The sequence below is a fragment of the Triturus cristatus genome, chromosome 6 (assembly GCF_964204655.1).
Source record: "Triturus cristatus chromosome 6, aTriCri1.1, whole genome shotgun sequence".
Taxonomy (NCBI): Eukaryota; Metazoa; Chordata; class Amphibia; order Caudata; family Salamandridae; genus Triturus; species Triturus cristatus.
The window spans coordinates 1,919,836,813-1,919,856,049 of record NC_140589.1 but is presented as its reverse complement, the minus strand read 5'-3'; the positions used below and the strand labels follow the sequence as shown (position 1 = coordinate 1,919,856,049).

The 19,237-nt window shown below is 49.1% G+C and overlaps 1 protein-coding gene across 2 annotated transcripts in view; it reads right to left on the bottom strand.

Moving 5' to 3' along the window:
• Positions 1-19,237, bottom strand: part of LOC146822466 (NACHT, LRR and PYD domains-containing protein 3-like) — a 384,569-nt gene that overhangs the window by 248,181 nt on the left and 117,151 nt on the right. For both annotated transcript variants that reach the window (XM_085613582.1, XM_085613583.1), the window contains one exon: positions 4,007-5,696. In XM_085613582.1, coding sequence (XP_085469708.1) covers positions 4,007-5,696 — 1,690 coding nt within the window. The remainder of the gene's footprint in view (positions 1-4,006; positions 5,697-19,237) is intronic.

The following is a 19,237-nucleotide window of genomic DNA, read 5'->3' as shown; positions in this document are numbered from 1 at the left end:
CCACAGTTCCCCCTGCAAAGTGGAGACAGCACAGCAGCAGCCATTACAAATGAGGAGAAAGATTAGGAGAGCAACGATGGAGTCAGCTAAAAAGAAGCTTATGAGTGGGCTGAAGCCCACAAAGTTCATACAGCATGTCTCTCTTCGAGACAGCGCATGCACGCTGTCTAGACATGAGACCTAAAAAGGTCTGGTCCCTCTAGAAATCATAATACATGGTTTGCTTCCTCTACTGCTTTACCTGATACACCCAGGGCATTCAGAGTAGTCCTCTCTGGGTCACAGGACAGGTTATGTACCTCATGTTGTCAAACCAAGCCTAGGCCTCTTTGTAAACACTAGATGAGTGCGACACAAGGGCCATATTGAAGTCGGGATCCCAGAAATTCATGCAGTAGGGGACTCCGGAAGGGTATCACACCCATAAACCATGCAGGGACATTCACGTTCCATCAATAATGACTATTAAGGGAGCAGCTTCACAGTGAGTGTATCACTATTAATAAGCTGCACTGTAAGAAATGTTAAAGCTGCACTGTGAGCTAGCTTTTCCACAGCAGCTTCATGAGTAGATCAGAAACTCAGTGGCTGCACTGATGGCGAGACACTGAAAGGCTGCACTCCAGGCCTCTCCTCCTTTGTACACAAAACAAAGATCCCTGACCCTGGACTTCAAAAACAGTGGCATCTTTTCAACACTACACCACAAGCATCCTGCACACTTTTCTCTCTTATCAATACCAGTTCGGTTCATGCATCTTCCAGTCTCCTTCACCCTGGCGTGTTCCATGTGCTGCTCACCTGCTCTGTCTGGATCACCCTAGGACCACAGACTCGCTGCCCGAGGTGGGCTATGCCCTTGCAAAGACTGTGCCGATGCAGAGCATTACTTTATGTATTTATTCATTGAGAGATTGAGTGCTGTACAGTATACAAAGTCGACCAGCATTATATAATGTGATTAAACAGAGTGAAAAGATGAGAATATCATTTACATAAACGCCACCGAACATTGAAAGTGGCGCATTATCCAGGGCATCAAGTTACATAAAGGAAGACCTGGGAAAGGACGGCAGATTCCTCGCCTTGATCTGTTCTACAAGGGTAGTGGGTCAAACAAAAAGAATATGGCAGATCAACACCTTCTGCATTCTTGAAGCACGAAAAGCAGAGGAGGAAGGAAGCAGATTCATCACCAGGAGGGGCATCTCACTGACTGGGCAATGAGTGTCTTTGGAGCAGGAGTGATTCCACGCTTCCCTTTAGCCCAACCGTGGAAGGGTTTGTGTGCATCTCTGAGGGAGTTCCAGATTCTGGGAACATTTCCAGTGAAGGAGCCCGAGGATGACCTTTCTTTACTGAGTCTAAGCGGTGTTAGTAGCAGTGAGTCTGAGCTACGCAGAGTGCGACTCCACAGCCCAACCCCCAATATACTGAAGCCCTGAGAGTGGTTTGTCAAGCACCAGAAGCCAGCTTCACCACCAGAGCGTCAATGCCTGTGAGCAGTCTGGGAGGCCAACTCCGCTGCACCGGCTGCGGCATCCCCAGCTGGTGTCTCCTACCAGTGGTGTAATGAAGCTTGAGAGGGGCCCCCTGCAAAGCCTCCCTAGGCCCTGACTTAGTCTGGAGTTCTCATGCCAGGGATCTGCCAGTGCTGGAGGGGGCTGCCGGAGCTCAGGCCAGGGTCCTGCGAGGGCTTATGTTATGCCACGGTCTCCTCCCAGAAGAGGGAGCAAGAAGGACGCCTGCTGCAGGCCCCGCTGACTGCTTTGAAAGGACTGAGGTAACACTGCTAGGGTGAGAACTAAGAAACAGGGAGCGTTTTGGATTAACGGAGTACACAAACGTTTGTAAAGGGTAATCTGCATCCGAACCTCGATACCTGCCTTGGAATACAAACCTGTTTAGTACAACGAAGGAGGCACACCCTGGAGAAAGGGCCCGACAAGCACAGACTAAGTGCAAGTAAAGTAATTGTGCCTGTAGTCTGTTGTAGTTTATATTAACTTTTATGTGTGTCTTAAAGTACATTTTCTTCATCAAAGTAAAGCACTGGGTTGGACCGTTAGTTATTGTGCTGATGGCTGATTTTTGAGATCTGAGCTTCAAGCACCCCCACCCTACCTCACCGGGGAGCCTGCTGACGGGGTCGCACTTTACTCAGTTTGCTGAACCACAGTTGAATGGACTCGGGGACATCACAGACAAATAATCCCGCCCTCAGAGCTGAAGGCAGGTAGCCCCTGCTTGTCCCGTTGTTGAAATGTAAATCTTATGCACTCGTTTTGCTTGCACATTATCCTATGTAAAGTTAGCATTCACAGCAATATTTTAAGTTCAGCCGCCATTTTGAGCTGTGATCGAGATTAATCCTGGCCTGACTAATGTCTTTTCTCATGTTTCGCTGCCTCAAGGTTGAACTGTCTTATTCATGACTACACTGTCCTCATTAGCACATACCTTTCCCACTAGATAGAGGCCTTCGCCCACCGACTCAGCAGATAGGGTGTACCCAGCCTTAGAGTTGAAACTTATCCTACTGTACCCCCTTTGTTTCAGCTGCATGTGTCGAAATTTACCATTGTGGTCGGGTCTTTCTTGGGTCCAAGGTGTACTTAATGTGTCTTTATGCTCACCGTAGCCAGTCCTCTCTGCAACACCCCAAGCGACTGGGCAGACAGGGATCCGCTCGGGTGTATCTGAATAAACTTATACTTGGTTTGTATTCTCTACTGTCTGACCAACTCTTCTTTTGAATGGAAGGCTGACAGGTGGTCGAGAGTCACCCCAAACGGGCAGCTTCCTTCATGGTGGCCCCTCTAACAGGGATTGACAGAGGGACGTATCTATAATGTCCCAGCTCCACGGCACAGAATACTTAAACACATGCACAAACCTGAATGTAGACTCTGAGGTTTAACAAAGAGGCACAAACCTGAATGTAGAGTCGGTAGGTTTAACACAAAGAGGCAAGAGCCTGAGTGTAGAGTCTGTAGGTTTAACACAAAGTGGCACAAAGCTGAATGTAGAGTCTGTAGATTTAACACAAAGAGGCACAAACCTGAATGTAGAGTCTGTAGGTTTAACACAAAGAGACGCAAACCTGAATGTGGAGTCTGAGGTTTAACACAAAGAGGCACAAACCTGAATATAGAGTCTGTGGGTTTAACACAGAGAGGCACAAACCTGAATGTGGAGTCTGAGGTTTAACACAAAGAGGCACAAACCTGAATGTAGACTCTGAGGTTTAACGAAGAGGCACAAACCTGAATGTAGAGTCTGTAGGTTTGACACAAAGAGGCACAAACCTGAATGTAGAGTCTGAGGTTTAACACAAAGAGGCACAAACCTGAATATAGAGTCTGTGGTTTTAACACAGAGAGGCACAAACCTGAATGTAGAGTCTGTAGGTTTGACACAAAGAGGCACAAACCTGAATGTAGAGTCTGAGGTTTAACAAAGAGGCACAAACCTGAGTGTAGAGTCTGTAGGTTTAACAAAGAGGCACAAACCTGAGTGTAGAGTCTGTAGGTTTAACAAAGAGGCACAAACCTGAATGTAGAGTCTGAGGTTTAACACAAAGAGGCACAAACCTGAATGTGGAGTCTGAGGTTTAACACAAAGAGGCACAAACCTGATTTAAGGGTCTGTAGGTTTAACACACAGAGGCACAAACCTGAGTGTAGAGTCTGTAGGTTTAACAAAGAGGCACAAACCTGAATTAAGGGTCTGTAGGTTTAACACAAAGAGGCAATACCTCAATAAAGAGCACATAAACTAATTTAAACCTCTTTAAAGCAGATTACATCATGATGACATAACAAGAAACCAGCTCCCTTTCAATTCACTGACTGTATCTCTGTCTTTGGCTCTCTACCGCGCCCCACTCACTTTGGCTAAGGAGTGGGTTACACAAATACTACATAGATGGAACATTTACATTTACCACACAGAGGCACGTTACCTAAATATAAATCATTTATGGTTAACATACAGAGGCACATACCTGAGAATAGAGCAATTTATCACCCCAGGCCTCATGATTTCCTGAACTTTTGGTCCGAAGTGTACATTTGATATGTTGAGAGTCTTGTCTCCTTGGCAATACTTTAAGCAGAATGAAAGCGCTTTGAAATCGATCACCCTATAATGGGACCCTCCTATATAAATGTTCTGAATATTATCCATGGCCCTGGAAGTAATCTCTTCATCTTGAGTCTCATGCAAGCAGTGGAAAACATCCGGTAGCAGTCTTTCCTGTTTTGGCTCCTGAAGCCACGCTACCAGAGCAGGTCTGGTGCTGCGAGATATTTTACACCCCAGGACTTTCTCCACATGGCGCAATAGGTCTTTGTTGATCAGCCCAAATAAGAATCGCACTGTTAGCATTAAATGGCCCTTTGTCTGCTCACTATATTCCTTCAATAAATGCTTTAAATCTCTCTGAGGGTTTGGTGAGCCCACATCCAGGTCAAGGATGTAGAACAGGGCTGCAAAAAACTCCTGAAAGCTGAGGTGGATGAAGCTGTAGGCTGTGCGGACATCAATGTCTTGCTGGAAGATGTTCTGATTGAGAAACAGTGACTGGATGTCGGACGCTTCGAAGTCGTATTGTCTAAGGTCCTCCTCATCGAAGAGGATTCTCTGCTCAAAGATGCCGTTTGGTGCCAGGCAGCAGAGCTTCTTCAGGCTCCTTTGCATGGTCTGTGGGGAAGCAGCACTGTGGTCCCTCAACAAAATGGACAAGAAGGACAAATAGACCGATGTTGTGGTCTTTGAAGCATTCGTAATGTCCTGGCCTCTCTCCATCTGTTGCCTCATGACAGTGCACACGACCCAGCAGACGATGGGGAGGAAGCACATGGTGTACAGGGTGTCATTGTCTTTCACCACAGCAAGGGCTCGGGATGCCTGTTTATCATTGGCAAAGAAACCACTGAAGTACAACTTCCTGTCCTCTTCTGTAAATCCCATTATCTCAGCATAAAGATCAGCCTTCATGCACTGCCTGAGCCGTTCCAGAGCCGCCGGGCGTGTGGTGATGATAATGGGGCACCCCGACAGGATATTTCCTCTCAACAGGTTACTCAGGGTGACTTCCACAGGATTCTTCTGGCATGGATCACTACAGTGTTGGTCCTCCTTCAAGTCGAGAGAAAACTTCAGCTCATCAAAGCCATCAAGGATGAACAGTATCTTATTGGGGCCTGCCAGCAGTGCGCACTTTGGTATCTTCCTGTCCGGGCAGCCGGCTGCAATCACATCAATGAGACTTTTGTTGCTTCTGACTTGGTTGATTTCTCTGCAGCTGAGGTAGAACACGTAATCAAACAGTCCCTGGTAGAGCTCTCCCAGAGCCCAGTCCAGCATGATTTTCCGGGCTGTCATGGTCTTCCCGATGCCCGCTGGCCCCTGCAGCACTATGGTCCTGGGTCTGTGCCCATTCTTCATGGTGTCGAAGAGAGCATCTAAATGAATGTAGAGCTTGGAATAGACCAGTCTGTCCATTATCTCAGTGTGTTTCCTTCCATAGGACTCGATCTCATGCTGACGCTCCTCCTCGCAGCGAGGCTTCTGGACAATCAGCAGCTCTGTGTACCTCTTCTGCAGTGGGACCCTCTCACCCGTCAGGGCGTTCCTGTCTTCTATCAGTCTGTACCGCTCCACAATATGCTTCATGTATCTCCTCCTGAAATCTGAGAATCAGAACACGGTAAATATCCCATGGACAGAAAATCAAAATCAAACATCACCAACACAACTTCGAGGAAGATATTTCAATGTATTTGTGTTTAGAAATGTACGATGTGCAAACTGCTGCCTGAAAGGATCTCCTGGTGCTGGCAATGATATAGCAGACAAAGTAACAAGCAGAATCATCCTAGGTCCGAGTTTAACAATCCTGTTTTCAAGTGACTCCCTATAAGGCCAGTTCCACAAGTGATGCAGTAGGAGTCTAGGGGTGGGCGGAATTTGCATAATCGCGTTACGCAAATCTCCGCGAAACGGTAAAAAATCTCCGCGAACACGCAGAAATTCCGCGAACACGCGGAATTGCTTGTTCGCGATACTTTTTTCCTGTTCGCGATCGCTGTTTGCGTGCTCGGGGTGAAATATCTCGCGAACACGCATATTGAGAACGCGAACAAGCAAAAAATTTTGCGAAGTCGCGGAACGCAGATTTTTGGGTAATTTCGCGTTCTCCGCGGAACGCGAAATTACCCAAATTCCGCAAATTCCGCGAACGGAACGGAATTTACCGCCCAGGCCTATAGGAGTCGCATTCTGAGCCTTTGGTGCCCAAAGAGACAGAGCTCCAAGGCTGGCAGCCATGAGGAGGCTTCTGGGAACATCAGCAGGTGAGGATGTGAGGGGCTGAGTAAACATGAACAGGGGCATCACTTGTGTTTCAGTGTTAGAAATTCAAGGTCCGGACTGAATGTTGTTGCAAAGCGCCTTGAAAACACACCTCTTGGCTACAAAACAGAATGAGTATTTTAGGGTGTCCAGAAAGCTTATAGCCATGTTGTATAGCAGTATGAATGCTGTGCAGCATGGCTAAAAATTGTAAATAAAAGGACTATGATGCATCCCGCTCTAATCCACTTTCAACAAAAAGTGCATTAGACCTGGCTGTGTCATTGCACTTTTTAAAATGAGTTTTAGTTACACTGCAGAGTTTGTGTGCGGTTATACAGTATGGCTGCAAAACATTGCCAAGGCAAACAGCTCTTATTGCTGTAAAAGTTTGGCTTTGCCAGTGGTTGTTTTGCACGTGGGGGACACCAATAGGGACAAGTGGCACAAACCACAGGTACATCAGTGTCGCCTACATCCAGGCCAGCCATTTTCTGCCTGTTGGCCAGCTGCCTCCAGTGACCTGAGCAAGAGAAGAGGTTCCGAAGCTTGAGCCAAAACGTCGGCACAGAATGGAACTTTGAGTAGAACTCTGGAAAAAAACATTGCAGTCTGAACTATAACTGACGAAACTAGGGGCCTCATATACGAGTTTTTTGCACAGGGCAGCGCAGCAAGTCACTTTGTTGCACTGCCCTGAGTCACATGGAAAGGGCAGGGATGCGTTGTATTTATGATATGCAGCGCATGACGGTCCTTTCAGCCAGCAATGACGAACAATTTGGTGCCTAGCGCCAATGCATGCCCTATTGCACAATGGTCCAAGGGTGTCTGCATGGTTTTTATCAGAAAGGGGGCACCTTCCTGCACAAAAACAACCCATGGAGGCGTTTCCTCTTTCTATGGGAGCTGCAGAATGCAGCAGACACGGAATGAGGAAAAAACGCGGCAAAATGAAAACATTTCTGCTGGTTATGCCTGCTCCGGAGAGGGGCAAGACTTTGGCACTGCGACAGGCTTACGTGATTTTGTAAAGTCCATGGGTGTTGCATGGGGACCCCCACAGCAATGTTCATGGAACGCCTCCATGACACATATCTATGAGGCTATGTGAAGCCACGCAGGGCGGCTTTCTGTCACCTCACAGATGGGACTGGGAGGCCTTCGCCACCAGGTCGTCAAAGAACTGGCATTCCAACCCCTGTGATCCTTAACATTATTTTATTTGTTAATCACTTTTTATTGATTTGCCTTTTGAGATCTCTGATCCTTTCAGGTTTCTGTGCATTATAGCCAGGGACACTGGAATTAAGTGATTCAACCGATTCTATGACATAATTCTACACATTAGTATTGACTTTCCGCATTTGCCGCATAATCCACAGAGTTTAACAAGAAAATTTGTTTCTACCTCAAACTGACCAAAATAACAGCTTGTGGTGACCCGTGTTGCCACTCAGTGGAATGCCCTACACAAAGGCTGCCCGGTCAGCTTTCAGTTGCTTATCACTGTATTTGGGTGCCAAACTGGTACTTATGAGGTGAAGCCTTTGCCCAGGCAGTGACAACATGTGAAAAATGTTACAATAGAGTTATGATATCGTATCAAAAAAGTGCCGCATTAGGTTGCATAATATGCCTTTTCTTGCCGCATAATGTGGTCCTCTGCTGCGTAATTCCAGTGGCCCTGGTGATGGCACAGAATTGGATAACTCTTCATGAGGTGTACATGATGCACTTTCTGCATCCCTGAGTAAATGGCACCATAGGTGTCCTTGATATCGCGGGACCCACATTGCAAAGCTGTAAGATGAACAGATGGCGCGCACTCTTTCTTTTCCGGTTGTTTGCTTGTTCGTGTTGAAAACCTGCAAAAAAAATTGCCCCTTTTTGCACCCATTGAAAGCCGATACCCAGAAGTTCTGAATTCATCGAGTACCATAGACAGCACAGGTCACGAGTTTACTCCTAAAAACAAGCGTTTGCAATACAATAGGTCTCGCATTAATAAAAGTCTTAGCTATTGGCGTTGCACATTATAATGCAACGCCAATACCTCAAGCTTTCAGTAATGCGAGACCTATTGCATTGTAAATGCTTGTTATTACTTGCCGTTCATAAAGCAAGCAGTGAACAGGCATCAAAGACTGCAAGCAAACTGCAGGCCATGGCTTGAAAACCGTATTTATTTTCCTCAATCTGTTATAATGCTACTAAAAGGTATCTTTGGGTAGTAATAAGAGATAACGCCAAGCACTATGCTACGTTTTAAATCCTGACTTTGTGTTTAATAATAATAATCTGGCATTTGTAAAGCGCGCAGCTACCTACCAACGGAGGTGTCCCGGCGCTAAACTTATACCGCAGAGGAACCCATCCTGGCTTTCCTTGTGAAGTGTCCACTCCTGGGCACCCCCAAGGTGCAGCCAGGCATCCCCTGCGCTGTTGGGGCCGTTGTGGAGATTAAGCAAGCTATTGCCCAGAGTTGCAGCGTGGGGCCCATGATTACAATAGGCACCGAGGCGAGGAAATTAAGCCCAAGATCCGCCGAGGCGGGAATTGAACCCTGGTCTCGGGCCGGACCTCTGCATCAGGGTCTGCCGCTCTAACCATTGAGCCACACTTCTCCAATCTTAGCTCCTTATCTCAAACATTGAAGCAGATGTGTGACTAACCCTAGGAAGACTTATGTAACACCCTGTACATTGATTTACATTATTGTCAATGTATACGTGTGATGTAAAGTGCTCCGACACCTTACAGTGGGATGGTTAGCGCTATAAAAATATTAAATACAACAAATTAGCGAGTGCCATTTAAATTGTTATTCGAGTAAATACTCACACATACGGATGCATGTGACTCTTACAGCGCATGCTTAGCTCTTTCACAGGGGGTTGCACAAAGTCAAAAACCGGACTCCAAATGTCTTAAGTTGCTCTCAAGTACTCGTGAGGAGATAGAAGCGGTGTGGCTTTGTTTCACAGGCTGCATTGGCACCTATGTGTAAGGCTGCAGATAGCTCCCAGACAGGACTGTACTGCAACAAAAAGAGGGCAGATGCCCCTTTAAATTGCCCTTAGTTTTGGGCCCAAAACAAAAGAGGTTGTAAAAAGCCACCTTATTGCCTGGCAGAGAACGGGTGGAGGCAGCTGAACTGTGCCCACGTGTTGGCAAATTACACCGAGACCATGTCAGCAAATGTCACTGGAGCCAAACGGATCCCCGATCTGGCTAACTAATCTCTGCTGGACCGGGAATCTGGTGGGTTCCGCCTTCATTTCAGCTCTGATGAAACTCCATAGTGGTTTAGAGAACCCTCTTCCCACCTAACCATTCCCTCTGCAACTGAAGAGACCCCTCACACACGCCCATTCTACCCAGTTCTACCCTATGTACATGGCCTTTGGCATCTATTACATTTTATTTATTTTGAAATTTTTATATAGCGCTGGTTCGACCTGTGGTGTTCTTTCCTGTGAAGTTCGATGGTGTCCTTGTCTATGGTGTGTGTTTGGTGTTCTGGTCTGTGAATTACTATGACGTGCTATGTTTACATCCCAATGATCTTTGAAATGTACTTTCCCATTCACGTAGTGTGTTTGTGTGCTTTTGGGAGGGTGTTGATAAGCTGTCCGGTCTGCAAACAGCTGTGGCGTGTTCATTCAAGCTGTAAACCCCGCCACGCTAACAGCCAGAGGGTTGTTTGAGGCTTCTCGTCCTATGCGTATTCCCTTGAGTAGCTGCGCGTGTCCAGCGCGGGCTGCTCAGCGCTAGAACAGAGCCTGGCAGATGAGAGATGTCCCTCGGAGGGGCAGGAGAACGAGTGAGGGAGAGAAGGAACTTGTGAAGTAATGAGGGAGACAGAGAGAAGAGAGCAGGGGAGGGGCAGGACAACGAGTGAGTGTAACGTCCTGGCTCTCTCGGGGTTGGGACAAACAGACGACGGACCAGAGCAATGGAGTTTAAAGATGGTTTAATAAACAGATAAACAACTACAGACAACAAAGAATACAGGGACTGGAATCAGCAGTAAAAGTACGATACCCATTCACAGTTCTCCTAACCGTCCTCCGCATGCACACCAGACCCGGTATGCTCCAACGGAGGGCACACTGCTAAGCAGTGGCCGACAATGCCACTCGACCGCTGTGAAGGGTAGTTCCAAGGTTGTGGAATTTACGGGGGGCACGTGGGAGTCACCCGGCCGGGCTCTCTACCACATGGGAACAGCTGCTCTACCAGTATCCCCCAGAGTACATCCACAACACAAAGACGCTGGAAACACCTCCTAGTGTGCGTCTCTTGTATCTGGGTTTAAGTAATGATACCCAAGGTGGTGCAGAGAATGGACGGGAGCAGCCGCTCTACCTATCCCAGTTCTCTTACGAGTGTCGAGGGCTAAGACGCGGAAACACCTCCTGGCTAGCGGCTTAGATCTAAGCGTGTGTTTACCCAAGTAACGAGGGTTGGGAGCTTTGGCTCGCACCAACCTCGTTTTCTCCAACTTGTCAGGCCGTTGGGAGCTTCGGCTCTACCAACGGTACTTGTGCCCAATGACTTTGAAAACAGCTCTCAGAACGGGACAGGACACGGGCAGGAAGTGCACGCCAGCACCTCTCCTCCACTCCTTAGACTGTTCCTTCCGCCAACTAGGCGTTACCCTTGGTGTTATGCAACCAGAACTCTTGAGTTGCATAACACGAAAACTAGGCGTTACCCTTGGTGTTATGCAACCAGAACTCTTGAGTTGCATAAGGCAATGGTTGCCGGAGGGCATTCTGGGAGTTGTAGTCCACTCTCCTCAAAGCTCACCAGGTTCACGGAAGTGGCATCGTGGGAGGGAATTCATGTGCGGGAGGGAATTCCTGACAGTACATCCCCCTCCCATCAGCGCCCCCCAGCAGGACCAGCACAGGAAGGATATCGACGATGGAACGACGACACCAGACGAGGAGCGTGAACCCCTGCCGCAGGTTCCCATGACTGCTCCTCGGGTCCGTACCCCTTCCATGCCACCAGGTACCATAGTTTGCCCCTGCGCCACTTGGAATCCAAGATACCAGCCACCTCGTACTCCACCTCCGAATCCACATCCACCAACACAGGCGTACGAGGCCTCACCGCGTTCGCGGGCTTCAAGAGGGAAACGTGGAACACGGGATGGATCCGCAGGGACTGGGGCAGGCACACTTGCACGTTCACCGGGCTGATGCATCGAAGGATCCTATAGGGGCCCATGAAGCGGGGATGGAACACGCTACTCTTCTTGAATCTCATGTGCCGAGTAGAGACCCAGACGTAATCCCCAGGTTTGTAGACCGGTCCAGGCCTCCTCCTCCTATCAGAAAAGGCTTTATACGTGGCCTTAGCCCCCTCCAGGGCAACTCGAGAACTCATCAAGGCCTCCTTGATGCAGGCCACCCTCTTGGCGGTTGTCGGCAATCTGTCTTCCCTGACCGGGTGCAGAAACGGCAAGAACCGGGGATGATGGCCGTAGTTACAATAAAAAGGGGAGGCCTTGGTGGAACAATGTGTGGCGTTGTTGTACGCGATTTCCGCAATCCAAAGTAGGTCCACCCACTCATCCTTCCCTTGCTCTACAAAACAACGTAGATATTGTTTGAGCGACTGGTTCAGGCGCTCCGTCTGGCCGTCCGTCTGCGGGTGATAACTCGTGGACATGGCAGACTTGACGTGTAACGCAGAACACCAAGTTTTCCAGAAGAGTGAGGTGAACTGAGACCCCCTGTCCGACACGATCACGTTGGGTAGGCCATGTAGTCTCACTACATTCTTCAATAACAACGACGCCAGCTCTCCCGCCGAAGGTACCTGTTTGCAAGCGAGGAAGTGCCCCATCTTCGTGAGATAGTCCACTACCACCAGTATGGCCGTCTTTCCTTGATCCTTTGGTAGCCCGACAATGAAATCTAAGGATATGTTTTCCCAGGGTTTGGTCGGTGTAGGAAGGGGTTGGAGGAGTCCTTGCGGTCTTCTGTGGTCCGATTTCATGGATGCACAAACGGTACATGATAAACACCAGTTCCGGACGTCTGTTCTCATGGCAGGCCACCAGAACTGCCGTCCTAGGCTCGCTATCGTCTTTTCGACACCCAGATGGCCGGCACAGGGAGACACGTGGCACCAGGTGAAGGCCTGTTTTCGAAGCCGAGGCGTGGGTAACAACATACATCGTCCTTTCACTGGAATCCCGTCCTTCATCTGCCACTCCTTGTGACTGTGAAGCCACCTCCGCCACATGAAGGTATGGGTCCCCTTCTGGACCCCCCTGAGGAACGTCTGTGGTTGAATCACCCCTATCACAACTCCTGGAGGGATGATGGAATGTTCGGCAACCGGCTGCGGATCCCTGGCATTCGATTGCCTCGACAGCGCGTCAGCTTTCCTGTTCTCCGTACCGGGTCGGTATGTGATGTGGAAATTGAAACCGGAGAAAAAGATCATCCACCTCATTTGACGGGGAGACAAATGCCGCACCGCCGTCAGAAACTGGAGGTTTCTGTGGTCCGTATACACCGTAACCACGTGTCTGGCCCCCATTAACAAATGTCTCCACTCAGCAAATGCGTCCTTTATTGCGAGAAGTTCCTTCTCCGCAATATGGTAATTGCGTTCCGCGTCGTTCAATTTACGAGACATGTACGCCACAGGATGGAGCAAACCCGACACCTCATTCCTCTGGGATAGAATGGCACCCAGCGCCACATCAGAGGCGTCCGCTTCTACCACATAGGGTAATTCCGGATTCGAGTGAGCTAGCACCGGGGCGGTGCTGAAGGCCTTCTTGAGGGCCACAAATGCTTTTTGTGCTTCCGGTCCCCACACGAACTCCTGAGACTTCCTTAGTAGGTGCGTGATCGGGGCAACCAAGCCAGAAAACCCCTTAATAAAACGCCTATAAAAGTTGGCGAAGCCGATGAAGCTCTGGACGTCCTTTACTCCTCGGGGCACCGGCCACTCCTCCACTGCTCTGATCTTGCGTTCCGCCATCTCCTGTCCGTTGGGGCTCAGCATCACCCCAAGGAATTCCACTGATGTGACGTGGAAGTCACATTTGCTGAGTTTACAGTATAGCTTATTTTCCCTCAGTCTTTTGAGAACCGCGGATACGTGCTGTACGTGTTCTTCCTCTGAGTTGGAGTAGATGAGTATGTCGTCTATATAAACGACCACGTAGATATCCAATACCTCCCAGAACACCTCATTGAGGAAGTATTGGAAGGCGGCAGGGGCATTGCATAGTCCGAACGGCATGACGAGGTACTCAAAGAGCCCGAACCTGGTCTTAAAGGCCGTTTTCCATTCGTCGCCGTCCCATATGCGCACAAGATGGTATGCCCCCTTGAGATCAAGCTTTGTGTATATTTGGGCCTTTTTTACCTGTTCCAGGAGAACGCTTATGAGAGGCAGGGGGTACCGGTTTTTTATGGTTATAGCGTTCAAGGCCCTAAACTCCACACAGGCCCTCAATTCGCCATTCGCTTTCGGGTTGAAAAAGAGAGGCGATGCGGCAGGGGATTTCGACGGCCTGAGGAACCCCAGCCCTAGTAACTTATCCAAATATCCCCGTAGATGTACGTTTTCGGGTTCTTTGAGCGCATACAGTCTGCCGCTGGGAACGCTAGCCCCCGGAACCAGGTCGATTTGGCAGTCGAACGGTCTATGTGGAGGGAGCACCTCCGCTCGGATTTCATCGAAGACGTCCCCGAAACTGTGATACACTCTGGGCAGCTGTACGGCCTTTTCTGCTGCCGTGGCGACCGTGTGACCTTCTCCTACCTCACCTTCGTGGGGGTCCTGCCGCATGCCGCACCATTGTTCACAAAACGGGGAAGTCATCTCAATGTGATGCGTAGGCCAATCCACCGTGGGGTTATGTTTTTGGAGCCAGGATAGACCCAATATGACCCCGTGCTGCGGGGCTCTGATTATGCTAAAATCGATACGTTCGTTATGCAGTTTTCCGAACCTCACCGGTACTTCTCCTGTGTGCTGTCCGATAGGTCCGGTCACCAGACGTCTCCCATCCACTGCATACACCTCCTCTGGTATCTGTTTGGGAAGGAGAGTGAGACCCAGTCTCCGTGCTTCATTGTAGTCCATGAACATGCCCGTGGCTCCTGAATCAATCATGGCTACCACAGGTATCCACTGGTCCTGCACTCCTACGTGTAAGGTAATAAACAAATGTCTTCGTCCTTCTTGCTTCGGGCTCGACATGGAAGGGATGTGGGTGTGACTCCGAGATGCCCCTTCCCTAGACCCGGAGTCCCTCAGTTTTCCGCCGGTGCGTCCACCACTGCTGTCACCGTTTTCTTAGCTCGGTATCGTGAGGTTTTTGGCTTGGCTGGACACTCGCGTACATAGTGCCCCTTTTTTCCGCAGTAAAGGCAAAGACCTTGCTTGCGGCGTGATTCTTTTTCAGTGGCTGTAAGGCTCGCCCTTATAGCTCCTATGTCCATGGGTTCCTGCCTGGTGGAGGAGTTGGTCTCAGGGCCACCCATCGAAACATACGATGGCAGCGCTTTCCCTTTCCTCTTGTGATCGCCCTTTCTTTCGTTCAATCTATGGTCCAGCCGTAGCACCAGGTTGATCAAGCCCTCACATGTCTTGGGTTGTGGGTCGATTTGTGCTACCACATCTTCGAGCTCTTCGCTCAAGCCCTGGTGAAACAGCGCGGTTTGTTTGGCTATGGGCCACTTGGTTTCGGCCACTAACCTCCGAAAAGCATGGAGGTACTGCACCAGATCATTGTTGCCTTGCCTAAGCTCACACATCTCTCGATCCGCAGAATACGAGTCCGCCCTTCGATCAAACACCTTCAAGAATTCCTCGCGGAAGGCTCCCCAATCACATAGGATAGGGTCGTCCCTGCTCACCAGTGGGACTGCCCATTGCGCCGCGTTCCCAGCAAGATACGAGATCAGAAAGGCCACTCTGGCTTGGCTGGTAGGAAAGGCCTTTGGTTTGCAGGACAGATGCAGTGCTACTTGAGTGAGGAACACCTGCACTGTGTTGGGGTCTCCGCTGTACCTCTCTGGTGTTGCCAAAGGAATGGCTACGGGCATCTCTACCACAACCGCAGGAGCCGTGGCCAAGGGAGAGGCACTCGCCTGTAGCGGATCGTGCTGCAGAGCGTCCATTCTAGTCTTAACGTCTGCTGTTTCCTGTCTGGAAGCGGTGAGCTCGATTTGCATCGTGGCTAAGACGGCCAACACATCCTTAATCGTGGCCATGTCGTTCGCCCAACCAGGAGATAGTTATGGAAGAGGTCGGATATTGTGTAACGTCCTGGCTCTCTCGGGGTTGGGACAAACAGACGACGGACCAGAGCAATGGAGTTTAAAGATGGTTTAATAAACAGATAAACAACTACAGACAACAAAGAATACAGGGACTGGAATCATCAGTAAAAGTACGATACCCATTCACAGCTCTCCTAACCGTCCTCCGCATGCACACCAGACCCGGTATGCTCCAACGGAGGGCACACTGCTAAGCAGTGGCCGACAATGCCACTCGACCGCTGTGAAGGGTAGTTCCAAGGTTGTGGAATTTACGGGGGGGCACGTGGGAGTCACCCGGCCGGGCTCTCTACCACCTGGGAACAGCCGCTCTACCAGTATCCCCCAGAGTACATCCACAACACAAAGACGCTGGAAACACCTCCTAGTGTGCGTCTCTTGTATCTGGGTTTAAGTAATGATACCCAAGGTGGTGCAGAGAATGGACGGGAGCAGCCGCTCTACCTATCCCAGTTCTCTTACGAGTGTCGAGGGCTAAGACGCGGAAACACCTCCTGGCTAGCGTCTTCGCTCTAAGCGTGTGTTTACCCAAGTAACGAGGGTTGGGAGCTTCAGCTCGCACCAACCTTGTTTTCTCCAACTTGTCAGGCCGTTGGGAGCTTCGGCTCTACCAACGGTACTTGTGCCCAATGACTATGAAAACGGCTCTCAGAACGGGACAGGACACGGGCAGGAAGTGCACGCCAGCACCTCTCCTCCGCTCCTTAGACTGTTCCTTCCGCCGCTCAACTCACCAACGGGTCCGTGTACCTCAACCAGGTACTCCGGCAAAGATCAGAATATCCGACGCCGAGTCCCAGTGATCTTCTCCTTAAGTAGTACTCTCGGCGTTGTATAACCATGACTCTTGAGTTGCATAACACGAAAACTAGGCGTTACCCTTGGTGTTATGCAACCAGAACTCTTGAGTTGCATAACACGAAAACTAGGCGTTACCCTTGGTGTTATGTAACCAGAACTCTTGAGTTGCATAAGGCAATGGTTGCCAGAGGGCATTCTGGGAGTTGTAGTCCGCTCTCCTCCAAGCGCACCAGGTTCACGAAAGTGGCATCGTGGGAGGGAATTCCTGACAGTGAGGGAGAGAAGGGACCCGTGAAAGAATGAGGAGGGCAGAAAGAGGAAAAGAGGGCAGAGAGAGGTGGGACAAGCGGGCCCAAAAATGCAGGCAGTAAGTCAGAGCGGGTCCAGGCTCTGTCCACGGAGATTACGTCTTTCTTCCCAGTACACGGGACGCAGTGCTATGGCTTCCAGGCGCTGTGATCAGCATCTTCGGTGCCTGACCTGCACAGGTGTTGTCCCTCCTGGTCATCCTTGCCCTAGACACAGATGTTCTGCATACATTTTACCCTTGCTTTTTCTCCTGAGCGCGTCTCGGTGGACGCTACCTACATGCAGTTAACGGCCCACTGGCTTAAGTGCTCGCCGCTATCTCCTACTGCGACAAGTAAGTTCCCGCTTCGAATCTCGGCAAGACCCACTCTTACATCCGATTGGTTGGGAGTGACTCTTTATCTAGAGCGCATGGATGCAGTAAAACAATGAAAACGCTATGGATGTAGTGACTGCCTAAATTATAGCGCCGTTCCAAGCCCCTGCAATGCAGGGGTCACTTTGCACCGGCATGCTGACGTCACAGTACCACCTCAGCATTAGCACAGCACCATCTCCGCATCAGTGCACCAGCACATCACCACCTCAGCAGCCACTCAGCACCAATACTATACCACTGCAACATCAGTGCAGCATCACCACAGCACCAACTAATCACTCCGCACCACCTGAGCCCCAGTGCTGCAGCACCACCACCTTAGCATGAACCAGCGCCTCAGCACCAACGCATCACAACATAAAAATCAGCACAGCACCATTTCCGCATTAGTGCACCACCACCAACGCAGCACCACCTCAGCATCAGCAGAGAATCACCTCAACACAGCACCAACTCAGCACCAGCGCAGTGCCATCACCTCAGCATAACTCAGCACCACAGAGTCACTCAGCACCACCTCATCACTCAGCACCACTTGAGTACCATTCAGCATCACATCTGCATCAGCACACCACCACCTCAGTCCCACTTCAGCATAATTTAGCACCACCTCGGTATGGCCTCGAAATTTGGCATCTGTTGATTCCCTCCTAGTGCCCATCCGCTGTTAGTGTTGTAATTAAAGTACTATTTCTCAGTCTCCACCCTCCTATTGTTTATATCCCTCCATTCATAAAAACAACAGGCTTTGCAACAGGCAGGAAGAGTTTTGCAAGGACAAAAAAACTAGAAGACATTTTTAATTTGGAGCATGAGATGGCTTTGAGGGAATTGGATCTAATGGCTAAGAGTTTAGAGCTTACTCCCTCTGGTGGCAGCACACCACCAGTGCAGGTAGAATCAAGAGTGTACATACCAAAGGAGGTGGTTAACCCCTTCGCTGCCAGGCCTTTTCCCCCTCCTGTGCCACACCCTGTTTTGGCTATTTGGGGAAGTGTGCGCTGAGGCCCCTGTAACTTTTTGACCACATAAGGTATCCACGCCAAATTTGCGTCCTTTTCTTCCAACATCATGGGGATTCTAAAGGTACTCAGGGTTTGTGGATTCCCCTGGAGGGGTCACAGAAATGAGCCAAAATACAGCAAAATTTAGATTTTTTATGGGAAAAACAGGCTGCAAATGAAAGCATCTGCAAGTGTTATCAAAAAAGGGTTTGTGGGGCTGAAATCACCATTTTCCCAGCTTTTAGGGGATACCAGACTTTTGTCAGAAACCCAACATTTTTTACACAGTTTTGGCATTTTTCTGGGACATAGCCTATTTTTGCTATTTTTTGTGCTTTCAACCTCCTTCCAGTTAATGGTAGAAATGGATACAAAAGCAATAATGGATCCTGAAAAGCTATACATTTTAGAGAAGTAGACAAAATTCTGAATTCAGCAAGGGGTCATTTGTGTAGATCCATCAAGGTTTCTTTATAGAAACTAACAGTTAAATATAGGATAAATTGAAAATGTGTTGAAAAAAAACGCCTTTTGTGTCAACGTTTTCACCTGTAACTTCTACTAATTTTGACAGCTCTTTGAAAGCAATATACCGTTACATCCGCTGGACATTACTGGTTGTGGGGATATATAGGACTTGTAGGTTCACCAAGAACCCGATGAACCCAGAGCCAAAAACTGAGCAGCAACTTGCAATGGTTTTTTATTATGTACCGGGTATATAGTAATTATTCTGTAAAAATGTGTACATGGAAAAATCGGTATAAAAGACAGCTATGTTTTTCTGAAATGGGAACAAAATATAGAGTTTAGAAACAGTAGATATTTGCACATTTCCGAATTTGGGAATACTCATACTAGCATGAGAATTATCAGTCATTTTTAGGTCTCGCCTGAGCCAGCGCTTTAGCGCTGCTCTGGCGAGAGCTTTTGTAAACAGGGGATTTGGAAGTGCAAACTAGCGCTTTTCAGGCCTCCAAATATAGTGCATGTGCGCCGGGCGCAAACACCATTTGGCAGTCTGCCTGGTCACTTTCGCGGCCGCTTTGATGTTCTCA